This window comes from Cygnus atratus, chromosome 2 (genome assembly GCF_013377495.2).
Source record: "Cygnus atratus isolate AKBS03 ecotype Queensland, Australia chromosome 2, CAtr_DNAZoo_HiC_assembly, whole genome shotgun sequence".
Classification (NCBI taxonomy): domain Eukaryota; kingdom Metazoa; phylum Chordata; class Aves; order Anseriformes; family Anatidae; genus Cygnus; species Cygnus atratus.
In genome coordinates, this window is record NC_066363.1 from 35,627,501 (window position 1) to 35,647,453 (window position 19,953).

A 19,953-nucleotide genomic window follows, 5' to 3' on the forward strand; every position below is an offset into this window, starting at 1 on the left:
AATCTAACCTGCTGTTTGAACAAGCAAATATAATTGATTTTAGAAACAGATATGAAGAAAAGCATATCTTGGTGTCAGTGAAATGTAAGAGTTCAATACATTAATATTTATAAAGCACTGCATGAATGCAAGTTAAATTAATTCTTTAAGTCAAAAAAGACATTACCCATTTGCATTTCAACAAGTGAAACTTTTCCATCCATTTGACAGAGGCGAGACTATAAAAGGTCTCAAGTTTCTCCAATAAAAGTGGAAATTACATCTCAATATTTCGTCAGAGATTAAAACAGAATTTTAGATGAATTATCTGATACAAAGATGGAAGTGAGGGTGCTGCTTCAAGATCTACAGAAGTAGAGCACTTTAAGACAATTAAATGATTTCCCTGCAGGCAATGTCTTTTCAATCCAAGCTAATGACATCATTTAAGGAGGATGGTCCATTTAACTGAAAGGATCTTTTACAAGGCAGACAGACAGAAGGCAATCCGGGAATGTTTTCAAGGACTTCCCATATTTCAGAATTATAATGGTGAAATGCCTACATCAAAATCTTAAACTCAAGCATTAATCAACAAAATGAAAGACTAATTTTATAAGAAAAATGTAATAAAACTCATTTTAAGAAGTTTTCCCTTCATTATTTTTTCCTTTAAAGGAACCAATTCTCTCCTAATGGTAATTATGCTGCTTTGGAATAATGATAATACTCAAGCAGCTCAGTTTTAGGCTGCTGTTTTTAAAGTGAAGCCAAATCACTTCTATCACTTGAAAGTTGAAGAGTAACTTTCATAAACTTTTCCAGCGGTTTATTTAAGTTAGCTGTGATCTTCCAGATAGAAAGCATATATTCTACTGCCTTCAGAACCTACTTCACTTTTGGTATGGTCTAGATACCAGCCTTTAAATTACACCATCACCTTCTTTTTTTAATTTTATTTTTTAAAGAAAAAAAAAATCCCCTAAATTAACCAGGAAGGGAAAATGCAGTTTCAGTATCTGTAGCAGCAATATAATACAGTACTATCACTCTCGGGGAGCGTGGGGAGGGAGGTACTATACCTTGTGTTATCTCCATGATTTTTCTGATTCTGAAAACCAGGGAAGAATGTGTTTGGGTTTTTTTGATCAGTTAAAGGAATACCAATGTTTTCTCATTAAAATATTATCAAAATTAAAGCATTATACAAAACTTCAAACACCTTTTGTACTTCAGAAGAAGGCATCAGCTTAAACCCAACCAAATAGTCTTTTTACCATTTACAATAACACTCAAAGCCATGGAAGTTGTATACGCGTTTGGATGACATCTGTTAATAAATGATGTGGTTCTGAGCACAGAAAAAAAAGTTTACCCAATGTCCCTTTAATATCCATTTCAAATTGTCAAAAACTTCAGAAAGCTGGAAAGTGTGAGACGTTATGGAGAGATCTTACCATGTAAGCAGGAGCTAGAAAACAGAGCTAGTCCTGGCACTTAACCAGATTCCTTTTGCAATCTTGGATAAGTCAGAGCTACTTTGCCTCCACTGCTGCTCTTTGTAAAAGAGAAGCAGTATGCACTTATTTCTAGAAATGCTGTGAAATGTTGTTGGTTTCATTGCATTAAAAAAAATAAAATAAAACACAGGGGAAAAACATTTCATTTTCTGGCCTGCTGTGCTGCTTTGCTGAATTCCCCTTACCACAGTACCCCCACCACCATCACGTTTTCAAAGTAATGTAAGCAATTTGCGGGAAAAAGACAGAAGGGCCAGGGGAAGGTTACAGCATGTATACAACAAGGATGTCACATTATGTATGCACTGCATTCATTTCAGAGAAAACTGCCTACTTTCTTCTGTGGTAGCTATAGTATATAGTAGCTTGACAGAAAAAAAGAAAACTGAGAAAAAGACCACGAAAGAGGATTCTGATGGTGAAAAGCAAGATGATTCTGATTATCTAAATGAAATTATTTTCCATGAAAAACAATTTTTGATCCTAATAACATCACCTTCTCCTCCCCTCCTTTTTCAGATCAGATACAAATGCTGTTATCTAACATACAAATAGCTCATTGAAAATGGTGGTAGGTAAGGACATATTTCAAAGCCAAGATTTTCCTTCTGTTTGAACATGCACTTTTTTCAATTCTCACTTCACTCAAAGAAAAAAATATCACCTGTAAAAAGTAAGTTTAGTTTAAGGACGTATTTATATAAACAAGCTTTTATATCACTCTACCTCTTTCCCCACATCAGGAACTTAGAGGTGGCACAACAGGTACCACAACAAAAGAAAACAAGTAAGTGTGCATGACCAACTTTCAAAAACTCAAAACAGTAGGATTCACCACCTATGTATAAATTCATAACATGGCAATAGTAAATAATTCTTTCAAGTACTATTGCTATGAAAGCTTCTACAGATAACTGTGTCCGATATAACAAACTATGCTGAATATTAAGGCCTAGATATAGTAATATGGAAATAGAAACAAATAAATGGTAATGCACACAATTATACTGCTGCATTCCTAACCATTGGGATTTTTTTCCTGAGTTGACAGTTGTATTTTTAGCAGAGGATGCGATTTCTTTGGGCTTCAACTGACATGACAGATTTAATTTCAACCTCTACTACACACCTCCTGTAGAACCTAGGTCCTCCACTAGAATATTTGCATATCTGCTTACGGACTTCTCCCACTTCTTGTTTTTATCCAGATTCGGTTCTCTGAAGCATGGACTAACTCAGACTAAGTACACATACATACAGTGTAGAATTATAAAGCTGCCTTGATCCAATGAAAATAAGATGACAGATGAAACATACACTGGTTGGCAACTAGCTAGCTTTCAGTTTTTCATTTTTTTCACCCCAAAAACTAAATCAGCCTCAGACTGTACATAAACTGAATTGCTATGAGCAGTCAATGAATGACTAGTAACAAAACTGTATCAATTTTTTTTTTTAAATCTAATCATTACAAAGGTTCCTGCAAAAGTATTTGCATCTACAATAGCTATGTTAATGCAGTGTAAGATTTCCTCATGTTTCCTGCAATCCTCTAAAAACCAACATACTTTGACAATAAATTCTTGAAAAACACCTGTAAGAATTGTGATAGAGAGCACTGCATGGAAGCTACTCAGTGACAATGAAGAACTAAAGGACAAGACTCCAGGATCAACTTCATGTACTATCTATACCCATATGTGCCTTCATATCGCTACCAAAGTCCACTTCTCTGCAAAATGAAAAGTATGTTCTCTTCGTTTAATAAAATGACTAATCATTCTGCTATTTGTTCTTCATTCACGAACAGTATTTTATTCAATTGTCTATGTATTTAGCCAAAAACACATACTGACTAAAGATGTCATTTCTAGGCATGGAAGGGAAGCATAGCACACACAGATAGCTTTGTTCAAAATCACTTAAAAAACAGTGGTGTATTAGTTAGAATAATCTTATAGATGAAGAAGCTAATGTGAAAGTCATGAGAGCTGGGTACCTGACTCTCTCAGTCCCAAAGGATCCATGAAGAACTACAAAAGGATCATCAATGTAAGTGTCAAATGAAAAGGACAAATCATGGCCTCATGCATACTACAGTGAGAACCAAAATAACTAGTTACATTGCAACCACATCCTTCCTTATTGTAATGCTTACCTTAAAAAAAGCATTGTTCTGTTTTAATTCTTAGAAGGCAGGGGAGAAAAAAAAGATGCTCCTACTCTGAGCTACTCAATTTGTCAGTTTTTGAGGTGATTACCATTCTTTTAGCTTGTTCAGTTTCTCACACAAATTTAAAATCACATAAGTTGTAATCATTTTGATTCAGTAGGTCTGCTTTATATATAAACCTATGTGGTTTGTATTTGTGATTTTTCTTCATTGAAGGTAATTTTTAATTTAATATCTGAATTGCAACTAACCAGAGAGAGAGAGAAAATATGCTTTATATACATCAAGACGACACTAATTATAGAACTTGGAAAAGGAGAATCATAGAACTTGAAGACTGGCCTAGGGATTTTATTGAAGTTCAGATACCCAAGGCACTTTACAAAACATATCAAGCAGCTATTTGGTAGCAACATAGTATGGTATGATTCGCTGCACCTCATTACTATTCCTTAAAAAGGAAAAAAAAAAACCTCCCACAAAATGGCTGTTTCCAAAGGACAAAGGCAATTAACACGAAAACAAAAAAAAAAAAATGCAGTGACAGTGTATCAGAGTGGCAAGGGAATTCAAAGATGCCACACACATTAAGGTATATTTCCTAAATTAGGTCTGAAAGAAAACAAGAACTGTAGATTCCTCAGACCTGTTTAAAGTTAAATTTACCCCAGGTTGAAAATATCCTAGGAGCACAAAATGACTGGACTAATTTTCCTTCTCCACACATGCATTTGTAAAGGTAGAAATCCTTCCAGATAATATCTTGCAAAAGGAAAATAAAATGCCACTAATATAAACATGGCAGCGGTGTAGTTGCAGCACGCAGTCTACTGAAAATAACCGTAGTCACGCTGCCTTCGGTCTTTGTATGTTTGGTGTATTGCACATCTTAAAATGTACATTTATTTCTGCCTACCTGGAGCTATACAGCCAGAAGTGATCCGTAATAAATTTATACATAGACTTCTTAACATAACCAAGAGATGTTTCTGAAGAACATCAAAAAATAAATAAGAGATTCTGTATATGCAGTGTGGTTACATTCATACAGAAGCCAGTCACCCAATATCTCAATGATTGTTAATGAAACTGAAAGCCTAATTAGCAAGATGAGGGGACTAACCCCAGCGTTCTGGCCCACCTCCAATTTGAATAATTGGATCTACCTATGCAAAAATCCCCCTTGTCATTTCAATTAGGTACGATATTCCTCACATTCTGCTCTTAAATTGCTTGGTATTGTTTAGAGTGCCATTGTAAAAGCTCCTGCATTCTGCCCTGGAGATAGTTGCATTTTCATAGTAGCTATGTGGCAATTCCTACGTGTTTTAGTGACTCTGATCAAAAATCTAGTGCTTACAAAGGCCCTCTGCAGTGAAAAAATAATAAATGCTAATTTATTATGCATGTATTAGAAAGAAGCATGATACTGGTGTAGAACACAGGTAACACCCCAACTAAAATTAAGTCATCCAGGTGTAAGCATCTCTTTGGCAATTCAGCAGCGTAACAAGCAGCCACACCTTACCACACTGTCATACCACTGAATATCTCTGAAATTAAGCCGAAGCTAACACTTCTCCCTACAGTCTGTAAAATCCTTCCAGTATATTAAAAACACTCTTCTAAAAAATTGTATATACATACAGCAAATTTAACATTTGAGAAAGAAGTCACCAGTTGCCCACCCCCCACCCCCACCACGCCTCTATAACAGTTGCACCCATTTCTACATCTTGCTTATTGCCCAGCCATGTGCACACCCCATATACCTGTTCCCCAGACTGGCCACTGATTCTCCTTCACCTCTTTCACTTCCTCTCACCCCCCTTCTCCCCACCCTCAAAAATTCTCCGAAAAAGCCTGATCTTTGTATTTTGATTTAGAAGTGTTTATCTGGCTAAAAAAGAATTCCTAACTGGAAAAAAAAAAAAAAAGAATTTAAGACTCTGATAGGTTTAACATTTATTTAGCGGGACATCTAGGGCTTATTATTGTCTTGCCCTATCAGACAGCCTTCTTCCTCTCCTCTTCTAGCTCTGAATTGCCACTGAAATGGTTATTAGTGAGTAAACTCCTGGATGCTTATGTTAGCCATGCTAGTATGGCCCACAGACCTTTTATCGTGCACTCCTGCTTCAACTCTCCTGAGCCCTTAAAAGATACAGTTTTAACAAACTATAAAATCCACATGAGAAAGAGCTCCTCATTGTTTTAGTTATGAAAGCTAAAAGATATCTTTTAGTTAGGAAAATATGCAAGCAGATATCTGCATCAAAAATACACATTAACATCAACTGTACCATTTCATGCAACATTTCAGTAACCACATCAGTAATTTATTGCTCCACTATGGCAGTATGGAAACTTCCACAATAAAACACAGGAGCGAAAAGAGCTGTAAAACCATAAAAAAAAAACTTTGCTTTTTTTCTTGCCCTGCCCTCCTAGGACTGTAAATCTCAGGCTTTCTTTTTCCTAAATTGTCTTTTTTCAAGGATTACCGGTGTTATAAATACCTTTGCCATCTCCTGACTAGACAGATTTTCTTCTGTAGACTCACTTCCTGTGGGAAATGTTACATTGAAAAGTACACGCACACCGTGTATTAAAATTGCAACCACTGTCACACTTCTGTTAATACATTTAAAAAAACACTAAAAATAGGACAGCTTTCACTTTATCATCACCTTCCATAAAATGAATACCACTCTTGCATGGGAGATGGTAATATACATATCCAAAAAGCTATTTCAAAATACAGTAGAAAATAATTTCCATTAAGTAGACCTGCTGGGGAAAAAGCCACACACACCAATGATTAAACCTAAGTGTGCATCTGTCCTTTAAATACGCATAGCGGTAAGAGCTGAAACGCAGGAGCTCAAATCATGGACAGCCTAGCTGCAAATACAGGTTTGCACCACGCAATACTAAATTAAGAAGTACGTACAATAAGTTTGCAAAAAGAGAAAGGAAAAATTGGTTGTAAACTCTTCTGCATTGCAAAGATTTCTTTTGTCTGTCAATCAAGAGGAAAGTATTATTTCACCATCACAAAAGGAAAACCTTTGGAGGCAGTGTAGGTCTGTGTGTTGTGCAAATGTGCAGTTGCTAAGAAGCAAATATGCTTCTCTTCTAATCAAATAGCCCAGCTCAGCAATGCTGCTGGCTTGGGGCAAGAAGCAAATTCCACCAGCCACAAACTTAGAAACAGTCTTGAATTATTTGTTGCTGACCGCTGGCTGAACCCTGTCCTGATGAGCACCATCACCATTAGCCACTTCTCAGTGTATTCCATCAACCGATGGCAATAGCAGCATGCTGCAGCTCAGGCTACAAGAAATTGATCAAACAGGGTAATGAGACTATTTCTTCATGGAGGTTATTTTAAATGAATATAAATATTTTCTTTCTACATAATTTGCCACAAAAGGTCACTGAACTCCCTGCGATTCTAAAGAAAAATGCTGTAGTATCCCCTTTATATATTTGAGTTAGGATACAGCCAACAAACAATTCTGGGCATTTCTGATGATCGTGTAAATCTTAATGAGGTGGCATCCCAGACAATTGATTAGCGGCAACGTTTTATCTTCACATTTAGTTATGAACAAAAAGAAGATTTGGTGCTATTTTTGAAAATCATGATATATCAACCCCCTTAAAAATCTTTCATGAGAGAATGGATTTTGTGAAGCTAAAGACTTATACTTTTGCTACTATAATAGGTGACGTATATTTAGCCATACTTACCATACTTGGCTTTATAGCAGCTTCTATAGATTCTTTCAACTGCACTCATACATTAAAAATACCCACTTTGTGCCAGAGTCAAGTTGCTGATAAGGAGACCCACGTTCAGACACCTTGTCTGTCTTCCCCTTCTTCTTTAAAAGACAACTATAAATAGATACCAAAAGGCCCTTGGAATTTAATTCAAACCAACTGCTACGAAAACCTCACAGCAAGGCCTTCTCTGCCCCATTTAAGATTTTTACTCCTATCATTTCCAGTACTGGGAAATTTCTCCAGTGCCGGGAAAGAACAATAATATTGATTTAAATAACAATTTAATTGTATTTTATTAACACAGACATTACACTAGGGTAGTACTAAGACAATGATAAATAAATAGTGCTTATTATTTTCTACTTTTAGGACTAATAATATACACATTTTCCAGTAGGCCACTAAACACAACTGTTCAATGTTTGAGAGTTCACAGGGTTACCTTGAACAATATTAAGAAAGTACTTTTAACACAGACCGCTAAAAGAAAATGCACATTTACACATAAGGATGAGTATAACTCATTCATTTGAGACATGGCACTTGAAAATAGTGGCTCAAATAAAAAGACTAAAATAAAAAAATTAAGAGATTGTTTTAAAAACGAGCCTTGTCCTGATTAATAGTTCACTAACATATTAAAAAGAGAAGGCTTTGGATATATTTTTTTTAAACTTATCTAAAATATTCAAAGCTTTTTTTTTTTTTCCCCTTTTTTTAAGCAGAATAAAAATGTGTTATCTGGAACTCTATTCTTCATATTGTGTTGCGATCCTCAAGCTTTTTTTTTTTTTTTAATATATTTCTGAACATTACAAGAAATGGAAAAAATGAACTAAATAATGAATAAATAAATAATAATAATAATATTAGATCAAGATAATTCTCTCCCTGCCTCACATCCCCATTAAAATACTGTTTACAGAGCACTCCTCTAAATCATTAATACCGTCTTTGTATTTTGTATGTTAGTGAAACACATCTAAGACTTGAACAGAATAAAGGAACTCAGGTGTGTGTTCTAAGCCATCCATTTATAGATTTATTTTTTAAAAGGAAAAGTTTACAGCAAAAATAAAACTACAGCTAATAAAAGATAGCTCAGCTGGCTGGTTCTTCCAAAACATAACGCTTGTCACTTCTTTCCCACAGACCCTTCAAATTCTAATAGATCATTTATACTTTCTTTAAAAAGTGAAGTTCCCAAAAATGAAAGAACAAATTCTACAATAATATTGAACCTCTAAAATAAACTATGAGACAACATGCTAGCGCTTCTCAAGAAGTCCAAAAATCACAACAAACTATTTTAAAGACGGGTGGAAGAAGCCAATTCATGCTTAAAACCTTATTTTTCTTTAGAGAGGAAATTCCTTAAAAAAATAAAAATAAAACCCCCTGAGCACGAGCGGTTCCTTATAACATCAATAAAAAACAATATTCATTTATTAAAAAATAAATAAAAAAAATCATCATCCACTAGCAGAAGACATCTCATCAACCGACATACATTTGACAAAAATCAGTGGAAACAGCAAAGAAGCCAATGTAACTTCCAGTGCCAAGTAGCCAGATGGCACTGCTGGAAAAATTATATCTACAGACTGGCAGCTTGATCCCATGATTATTGCCCAAGGGAGGAGGAAGAGGAAAACAAGAGGTATTTCAGTGTGATGGAGTAAATCAATTATCACCAGCTCACTATGGCATTTTCACATTATTCTTATACCACATTCTAAATATCGCCGAAATGAATGAAGACACTGGAAGATTCCAGCAATCTGAGACGGAAGAAAAATGTATGCCGTATAATAAAAGAGCAATACATACTTAAATACGTCTCGATCTGTTTCATGACATAGTCCATAATATTTCCAAGTGAAATTTGCAGATATGTTTGTGGTTAACAAGAAAATACAAACTTTCTGTTTTTCAGGTTTTATTTACTGCTTTAAATCCCAAATGCTATGCATAGAGTTTGGTTATGTATAGAGATTACAGAAGAAATCTCTGCACTTGTCAATATTACAACTACATTCTTCCGTGTATCTTCCACTCTTAACTTGCAGCTGTATTACATAAATACAGAATAAATACTTTTGGGAATAAATACTCCCAAAAGCCTTGGTCAAAAATGTTTGTGGTAGTCTCACCAATTATTTTTCTGTTAAAATACAGTATTAAAGCTAGTTTCTGAAGAAGCTATTAGAAGAAGAAAAATTAATCCATTCTTAATTTCACGTAAGAAAAGCTGTTATAGAAATCAAAAAGACAATCTTTCCCCCCACCGCCTTCATATGCGTGCAAACTCAAATTACTGAACACAAAATAGAAGGGTAAAAATGTGTTAGACTCTCCACCTGGAAACATGCAAGGTTAATTTTTTTTTTATTTTTTTTTTAATTGGAATTCAATGACAATGCTTCCATTAACTTCTTTCCCAGGCAACTGCAATATTAAGGCCCATTTCCTGTATCCATGCTTGAGAAAGAGTAATTTATCTGTTATCTACCAAAAAAGTCTCAGACCACCTTCTCTTCACTTGTCTCCACATTTTTATCTTATAGTACACCACATACACACTACAAACATCCTTCTGTCCCCAGTCACATTCGTTCTATACTCATCCTTCCCCTTGCCTCTTCAATACAAAGTGACAAGGCACAACTGTGGATACATGAAACACAAATTAATTGCATCTTTGAATACACATCGTATCTTTTTACATACAGAATATACAATATAGAAACACAAAAGTCAACAGTTGAACAACAAACAAAAAGATTTTTTTATACGAAGACTAGGATATCTCTGGAAAGTTATTAGGCTGTGATGTACTTGTACATTGAGGCTGACAGAGTGAATATTCAGGAGGAGCCCTGGAAAATCTTGTTTAGACCAGAAGAGGTTTTCCTCCATTTTACAGTACAGGCTCATTCATAATTCTTTGCCCAAAATGGGCCCAAAGGAATTTCTGACTACCAGCAGTAGCGAAGACAGGGCTAATATGCTGTTGGTATATTACCTTTCATTATTGTGATAATGGTGAATAGGTTCTGACTTAGGTTACTTAAGAAATTGTAGTAATAATTTTAGTTTGGAAAAAAGTCAACATTCAATATTTTGTTCTCCTACTCTACACTTAATCTTACTCTGGTAAGTAACCCAAGTGAACATCTACAAAGAATTACTGCGCAAGCTATTAATCAAGCCAACACTGTCTAGTAACAAATATCTAAGGGAAATATAGTTCCTGATGCAAATTTTTAAGCAATGGACAATGCTCACAATATCATCTTTTTATAATGACAATAATGAACTTGCCCATGCAGTGGATATCATAAAGATTTGATTTGCAATGGTTTTTTTCCCCCTCTGTTTGCAGCACTTTAATAAAACTTTTTATTACATAGTCTTTACTTTTTCATTTAAATTTAATCTCAATTTTCACAAGTATCAAACCACTGCAACCTCCTTATTTAAAAGGAAACAAACATGCATTCAACGAATACCTGGATTGCATGATACTTAACAGTAAATAGGTCCTTTTTCTTCTTGCTTAAGCTCTACAGATGGGCTTTGCACCCCTACAGAAAGTACTAATCAGTTAAAACACAAAAACAGGAATATGGGGAAAAATCCTCTCTCTCTCCTTTAGTGTTGATATACATACACTTCCATACATACGATGAATTAAATATGGGCACAAATTCTTAATCGTCAACACTGAGTTAAAAAAAAAAAAGCCTACACCGAACTTAATTCTGTTACTTTTTTTGCAAGGGTGTATTTTTTTCAGTCAGCTCTTACATCCAGGCCTTGACACAGAAACACAAAGTACCACACATTTTACATATTTCTGCACAGAAACCACAGAACCCATTATGTTTTTGTCAGGTTTGTTCTCCTTTGAGATGTCTGGGGATACTGCATAGTGTATGTTGACCCACTGCCCTGTCTTACTAGGTAGACACCAGCAAGTAAAACATTCCTCTTGCCTAGAAAGCCAAGCAGCAACGATCTGTTGGACTTGCTCACCTCTGGAAGGGTGCTGGATTATCACCCACCTCAAAGTGCTACTGAGGTAGCACAAAGCAGTGTTCTCATCTCTGTTTCATGCATCTGACTGGTCCTGGGAGGGAAGGAGTAAGGAGCAGAATGGAAGCTGACTTGACACTATTGCTTAGCAGGAAGAAAGAGGAATTACAAGGAAATCAGAAGGTAGAAATCTGTTCAGCTGAGGAAAGTGTTAATAAGGTCCTAAATCCATAATTGAAAAGCTTATCCCCTACCAAGGAAGTTGAAGGAAAGCCTTCCCGCTTCCTTTTTATTTCAGCTGTTTCGGATTCATAAGAACTGATCTAAAAAAAACATTAAGCCAACAAGCAACATAAAATAAATAGAAAAATCTATTGCACTTTAGCCTCCTGTTTTTTACCATAATATTTAGATAACTTAAAGAAAATTGTGATCTAATATGAAGAAGAAATGGGTCAAACACGTTATTTGTTTTTATTGTGGATATTGTCCTGTGTAGTGGTGGAGCATACATGGCTGTTTTGTTATTGCTCAGTCACTGAAGCAACATAGATGAAATAAAATGAGCAACAAACCATGTCATTTCTCCCATGGGAGAAAGGTAAATGTTAAAAGAACACAGGGGTTTATTGTTTAATAGGAAGTTTTTCATCATGATAATTAGAAGTTCAAACGTTTTAGTATCATCAATTTGTACACACTGTTAACCTACATGGTATCATTTTTAACTTTACCATTGACTTTAATAGGGCCAGAATTGCACTTAAAACTTCTGTTCCCTGACAGAAATTCATCCCTTCTGTTCTATGCAAATGGTCTAAATCAAAATTAATCAGATTGGCTTTCCATATTTCAATGTACTTTATTTTTTTTTAAACTTCTTGCTTCTCCAAAATTAGTCCTTGCTGCTATATTCACTGCTATAGATCCTATAAACAAACAAACAGCTCGGTTGCTTGTTTTTTTCATATGATTTCAACAGCAGCTACGTTTGGAGAGTTACAAAGCCTCTTCTCAGTCTTTGAAGACATTCATGACAAAAGGGAAAAAAGGGAAGTATACCATTGTCATGTCCTTCCTGGACAAAAGAGTCAAATGTCAATAGACTGACAAGAACATTTTAGGATATATATCCTCCTACTAGCAAGCACAGGGCTGCACTGGGACAAGCTGCCTAGGGAACACTGTGCAGCTGCACCATGAGAGATTTTTAGAAAAGATGGGACAGGTGTCTACCAAAAAACATCTCAGGCATGCTAAGGGTGATACACTGACTTTACTCACAAGGTCCCTCCTAACCAAAGGATCTTCTTTATATCTTTTGACTATTATTTCAACAAGGTTAACACCCTCTTCTCATCTATTAAACAGATTTGGACCTGGGAATTCATACACGTTCCCACATGCACCAGTATCCCGTTCAGCTTGGGAATACAGATTAAAAGAAGAGACATGGGTTTCAGTCATAAACTGAATTTGTAAGATACTCTTTGTGTTTTAAGCTCCTGCTTAGTATGTTTTACTTTATACTGTGTTCAACTTCTATAGATTTGTATTCAGGGTGACATGGTTCAAGCGTTCCTCCTTCCTAGAAAACACTGAAGGCTGCAGATCTTCAAATTGTCCACAAGTGTCTAAGTGAAACTAACTCCCTGACATTATCAGTCTATTTAAGAATTTTCTACTAAAAAGCATATTTTATTCATATGCTATAGTCAAGTAGGATAATTTGAAGAGCATACAAGTCCCCAGACACATTTTTAATACTTCTTTCATCTTCACATGCTCAAGGCAACATTTCTAGACCATCCATAGAAATGAAGATGACCTAAATTATTTTACCAGCATTCACTGTGATCTTTTTAGATCTAATAATTACCAAGTCACATACTCCCTGCAGAGCTAAACATAGATGTATCTCCTTCAGAAGCGGTAGGTTCACTCACCGTAGTTACAAAAATGAAGTCAGAAAGTGTGTACCTTAAAAGTAATAGCATCATCGAGTTTGGAATCAAGTTTCTATACAATAAAAGAAAAGATTTTACTGTTTAAAAAAAAAAATGGAGATCCTAAAAGACAGTTGTACTATTAAAGCGTAGGAAAGTTTCAGTTTGGCATAGCTATGGAATCTAGATTTCATATCATCCCAAGAAACCTGAAAATTTAGTGAAAACCAGTAATTTTTTCCCCATTAATATGACCTTTTCATTTAATTAACATCTCAACTAAAAATAAGCTTGTCACCAACTTTATTTAAAGTAAATTGAAGTTTAAAGTAAATAAAGAAATAAATAATTTCACTTTTTAAGTATTTTTGTATGCTTTGGTTTCTAACGGATCTAGAGATATATTTTTCACTCCATACATTCCTTAAAATACAGATGGAAGGGGAGTAAGAATTTACAAGATGTAACGTTGTTATACAACGTACTATACAAAAACCTGTCATTTAAGTTGCAAGAAACCTAGTCATCAATAAGTGAAAAAACATCCCGCTCAAAAATCAATTATGTTGAGTCTTTTGTATAGAGAAGTAGTACACCTTTCAGGCAACTGGTATTAATGAGCAGACATGGCTATAGAATCTCCATCTGTTTTTCTGACAAAGCTGTGACTACTCCAGTCTCTCATTGAAATTCCATTAATCTGGTGCACCAAGGACCAATGCGAAAATCAAAACTCCATCTAACCCTTTATCAGCTCACAATAACCTACAAGTGAACTCTGCCTGTTAGCATACAGCAAGTTATGATTTTGCTATCAATCAGACTGTTAGCCAATAAAAAAAAATCAAGTTAAGCACAGAGTGCCTGGCAGTGCTGTTTTGTTTTGTCTGTCTTGGTTTTGGGTTTGTTATTTTATTTGGGGGTTTTGTTGTGTTTTATCCCTCTTCCAATTTCTGTAGGGTGTCTGGACATGTAAGCCTATGCATCATTCTCCTTCGTCGTGATTTAATTGCTGCCAGCAATCAAGTCAAAGCATCACTGAAGTGTGCTTGAATTTCATTAGAAGATATAACTTATGCTACTTTCCTACAGTACCTAATAAACCATAAAGAAACCAAAACACATATGGCTTGAGGGAATAACTGGAAAATTAGGTGGCCATTTGGGAACTGAGTGAACTTTTGAACCAGAGGAACAGAGAAAAAGAAATATTAAAAGGAAAGACAGACTTAGAATGCACACAGAGACGTGGGGGTTTGACCTTTTCAGTACCTAGAAAATTACATTAGCATTATGAAAAATACATATCATGTTTAGAGTTTATAATCCATCAAAGTTTAGATACTTTGTTAGTGCCTACCATAAGGTAAAAGTCAAAAGGACAACATAACAATCAGATTTGACAAAAGGCCTTTAGGTGACCTGTGCTAATTTAGTTATCCCATACTTATTGTTAAATGGATTATCTCTCTTGTAATTAATACACCATTAGACAAAGGTCACACAAAAACTCCAGGATTTTACAATGACTGTAATGCACACGTAATACACTAATTCTTTATCTGTTATCAAGCGGGTGCCTTCACAAATTATGTTTTGACAGTAACATGGCAAAGCCCAATAGTGATACTTTCAGAAGTCATACAAATCTTGCAGTCTGTAACTCAAGCATATAAAGGTAAAAAAAAAATCCATTTTATTTTAAAAAAGAAAGCAAATATAAAAGGTTTTGTATAAAAAAACATAAATGGACTCATAAATAAATAACACTTCTCCATTTGGTTACTACATTTAGGCCCCTCTATTAATGCCGACAGCCTTGATCCTACACAAATTAGGTTTTACACCTGCGCACAGCTCTGCTGAACTAAACTGGTAACTGCATAAGACCAAACGCCTGCCTTATGGATCCAGCTACTCGACTAGGTTTTAAATATGGAGCATTAACAGACTGTTGAAAAATAAAAATATAGTATTAAGCTTCAACAAACCAAATCATGCCTATGAAAACAAAAACAAATTGCACCTCCGAGATCAATCCCACTCTTACAAGATTCCCCCAACACAGACTTTCATACATAGCCTACATGGCTACACTTGAATGATGAACTACGTATGTTAAAATCAAAATGCTTTTGAATGGCCAGTATGTCATTCTAAGGCGGAAAACAGCAACATTCCTATAATAAACATTAAGTATTTACAGATCAAGATGTGCCATCTTTTCTTAACTTTTCCTCATCCTGAGCTTCCACTAGATAACTAAAGAGAATTTATCCAAAAATTTAGAAAGAACAATGAGATAACATCTTAAACGTAAGAAAATCACACCTACCATATTTCCACCCAAACCGTAATGAATTAGCCGAGATATTGCTGGGTAGGTACTACACCTAATCTCATAATTGGAGCTTCCAAAATGGGTTAAAACATAATTAATCATCTGCACAAAATCATATGGTATTTCATATACTCTTGTATCAGCATTCTTCAACCATTCGTTATTGGGTTTTATGAATGTTACTACTTTTTTCTTGATTAACTGTTTTGAAACAACTACATAATCATATCTCCTATTAAACAGTCATACGATGTTGTCACATACCCTTTATGCAATCAGTACCATGTTATTAAGTTACAATTAGAAATAATGTTGAGATTATGTTTGTAAGCAAAAATAAATAAATGGAAAGTTGCATTCATCTGTAGTTTGGAAAATTAGCTTCAGTTTTCTAAAAGCCATATTCAATTTGACTGATAATTACATTTCAACAAGAAAACAAAAAGGCTTGTTTCTATTTTTTTAATAGAAGGTCACATTGCTAAAATGCAACAAGCTCAATATAAAAAAGTGTGATTATTATTGCTACACATTTTACAGAGCCCTGGATATAAAAAAAATTGTGTTATTCTGAATCAGTGGTTAGAAGGTTTATCACTTATGCATGTACTTGACTTATCCCTGTTCTGCAATAGACATAATTTTATACCTCATAAAAGCAATTTATGTTTCCAAAGGGAATAATCTGGATAACATAAAATGTGGAGTGCTATGTTGCGGGAAGCATATTTTCATTCAGCAATTGTATTTCGAGAAGGAACTGCACAGTTTGATCATCATATCATGTCAGAAAACATCACTCACTAGTAAGTCTATCTAACTTCCACTGCCACAAATTAATATACGTTGTTAATTTATTTGTACATATACTTAATTCATTGCTATGTATTATCCGTAGAAGGTTTTTAATATTATGTATACAATAAATGAACACCAAAAATATGGACACTATGCTAAAGCAAGCTTGTTAACTATTGAAATATTCAATTGTTCATGTCTTCAAAACAGTCACATTTAGCATTAACTGTAATGAATACAAAACAAAACAGCATGGAAAACAGCTACGGAGCCCAGATTATTTTTTTTAATGCAAACTCAAATTTAAAATGTATATAACGAAAACATTCTACAAAAGACTATCTTAATGCAAGGAAACATAGGAATAATTAATTTAATATTTTATGAACCTATTCTGCATGGAGTTTGCAGAAAAATATCAATCACGTAAACTGTTTCATTATTTATAAGATAAATAATACAGTAAGCCATTAAGTAGCACAATAAAATTAAGCAAGAATCTGATAATGTTGAATTAACAAACAATTTGTTACTACAAATATTCACACTGTTTTAGCCACTGATCTATCTTTAAAAACATATACATCTACAGAAGATGTTTTGTTATGAAGAAACACGAGTTTAAAAAAAACAGGAAAATCTGTGACAGCTACCACTATGCTCTAGTACCACTAGAGAGAGCTCTTCAGTTCCTTTAAAGGTCCTTGTAAAGGTAAGAAAGCTATCCAGCTGTGATGCTTATCTGTTTATCACTAACATTCTCATCACAAGGCTCCGATTACGAGTTTGTAGCAAACTGGCACATCTAGTATATTTTAAGAGAAACAGTGTCACATACCATCAGAGTGTCCTTCATCGTCTTTATCGTATCGGTCAGATGCTATTGAGACACTATCAGGAGGTGAAGAAAAAGAGCCCTCAGACTCTTCCTCATCTTCCAATTCTGTTAAAGTAGAAAAAAAAAGACAAAAACATTACTCGCCAATACAGTCGGTCATACAAACACAGACTCCAAAGACAAGTATTTTCATTATTCAATTTATTTTATTCTTCGGAGGATATCAATTCCTATTTCAAACTCAGAAATACCCATTCCTCATGCACTCTCATAGCGTGCATCTTGTACTTCAAAGCAGAGCCACAAATGCCATGGCTCTGGAGCAACATGATAATTGGCCAAGTGCATTTTGTTTGAGTGGTTTTCTTAAAGGCTGTCATATAACAAACCTACTCCCAGTGCTGCGTGGCTGACAGCTTCTTCCACGGGGCGGGGGGGGGGGGGGGGGGGGGGGGAGGAACACGAAAGAGGTGGGCAAGAGAAAACATTGTCAGGAAGAGAAATAGGAAGTGTCAAGCCCAGAAGTTCTTCCTTTCTAAGTGCTGAGAGAATTTGCAGCAACTTCCTTCCAGTGAACTGCCAAACTACTTTTTGCAGCAGTTTGTTGCCCTCTGCCCACTTTTCTTTACCATAATTAGGGACTACTTTGCAATGTAGCGTATGGGGTACTGCTCCCACAAAGCTAAAAGCAGGATCGACTTCTGACAGCGCCCAGTCTGAATGTGTGCCTAAATGCAGCATTCTACTGATGCATTCCTTAAACAACCGAGCGCCCTACTACAGCGTATACAAAATCTACATTATTAGCTAACCTGTGCACTATGCTGATCCGAGTGTATTAAATGTGAGTGTTTGGGAAAGGCAAAGAGAAATCAACGTTAATCGAGGCTTTTGTTGAATTAAACAAAACTTAAATTCTCCTTAAGTTCTTCCCAAAGCTCAGTATAATTTTTGAGGTTTTATTTTTGTACATATATACATACTGTCTAGGCAAAGAAGATGTAGAAAAATAGGAAAAACAGAAAAAGAGTAAAAAATAAAAGAAAATACAACTTGAACCATGATGTCTTTTAAACAAACAAAGTCTTGGCAAACAAGAAAAATCCAATAATTAAAGCTGATGCTAACACCGAACCAAAATTATAATGCTGATGCTCCAATAGATCAAATGACCCTCAATTTTCTCAAAAAGCAAGAAAAAGAAAGATTGCTTAGTATATTCATATGCAAAACCTTTCCAGAGACCTCCAGACATGCTTCTCTTTTCATATATTCCTTTTTGGAGCTCTGTAACGTATCTAATTTCTCTAGATACGAAATAAACCCCTATGAACAATGAAAATATTCTTCTCCACACCCATATGAACCACATTCATCAGCTGGACTGTCTAGCCATGGCTTAATGTTTTACCTCTTTACCTATTTAATAACAAAATCATGGCAAATTCAGTCTGTGCCCAAAAAGCACCACAGGTCTTACCAAAGAGCAGCATGTTTTCTTTGCAGATAAGACAGTCTGATTTTTACTTCGTTGGATTTTTTTTTTATATAGCCCAAGCTGTTGAATACCAAATTGGATTTCCCTTTCATTAATTTAGTATGCTTTTCTTGGGAAAGCTTCTTTTTAAGCTCCAAGGCCATACAACAACTGCTTAGAATCTGAACCTGACTCCAATCTATTTTTGACACAGCCATCTTCCAGTAGCTCTCCAGCTACCGTGTTAATCTGATCAAAATATTTGCATTTCATCACACCTGTCAAACCAATCAAAAGTAAATTATCCCTCTCCAGGATTCACCTCTTCCTCCAAACAGAAAACCACAGAGCAGAGAGCCCACGAACATAAAAATATTATGCCATATTTACAGCCTGCATGATCATCTGTCACTCTTGCTTGCCAGAGACCAGTTGCCTCTCTATGCATATATATATATAGAACAGATATTACAAAATAGACTGTTAAAAAAAGAGCAGACATGATATTCACAACTTATATGTTGTCAAGAGTTGTTCCATTACTCCCCTATCCTAAATTTTTACTAGTTTAGAATGCACAGCATATAGGTGTACATAACTCCCCACCTCTGGTACCCTGGTTGTCAGCCAAAAATGCCCTTTTATCAGCTATGCACAAATGTGCTATCAGTTAACCTTCATGAAGATGCCAGCATAAATTTAAAATATTAGGCTGTACTTCTAGAGGAAAATATTTCCACAAACAGAACAGTCCAGCACTCAAAAGCCAGATGCTGAATAGTACGAGTAAACCTAAGTATATCTGAATGACTAATAGAGAAGTACACATATAGAAAGAACGTTTCCATAGAATTTTACCCCTCTCAGCAATGCATAATCTCTTTCAGAGGAGTTATAATATTTATGCCAGTTTATGTAGATACACTTTTAGCCTGTTCCTCCATTAAACTACACCATTAGCATTTTGTAATTATATTAAAGATTTTGAATTCAATAAACCTTTATGCTTTGCATTCATATAAATACCAAATGATCTAGAAAGGATCTTTTT

General features: G+C 35.1%; 1 protein-coding gene across 2 annotated transcripts in view; it reads right to left on the reverse strand.

Moving 5' to 3' along the window:
• SKAP2 (src kinase associated phosphoprotein 2) overlaps window positions 1-19,953 on the reverse strand; it is a 114,770-nt gene that overhangs the window by 74,970 nt on the left and 19,847 nt on the right. For both annotated transcript variants that reach the window (XM_035556472.2, XM_035556473.2), the window contains one exon: window positions 17,426-17,530. In XM_035556472.2, coding sequence (XP_035412365.1) covers window positions 17,426-17,530 — 105 coding nt within the window. The remainder of the gene's footprint in view (window positions 1-17,425; window positions 17,531-19,953) is intronic.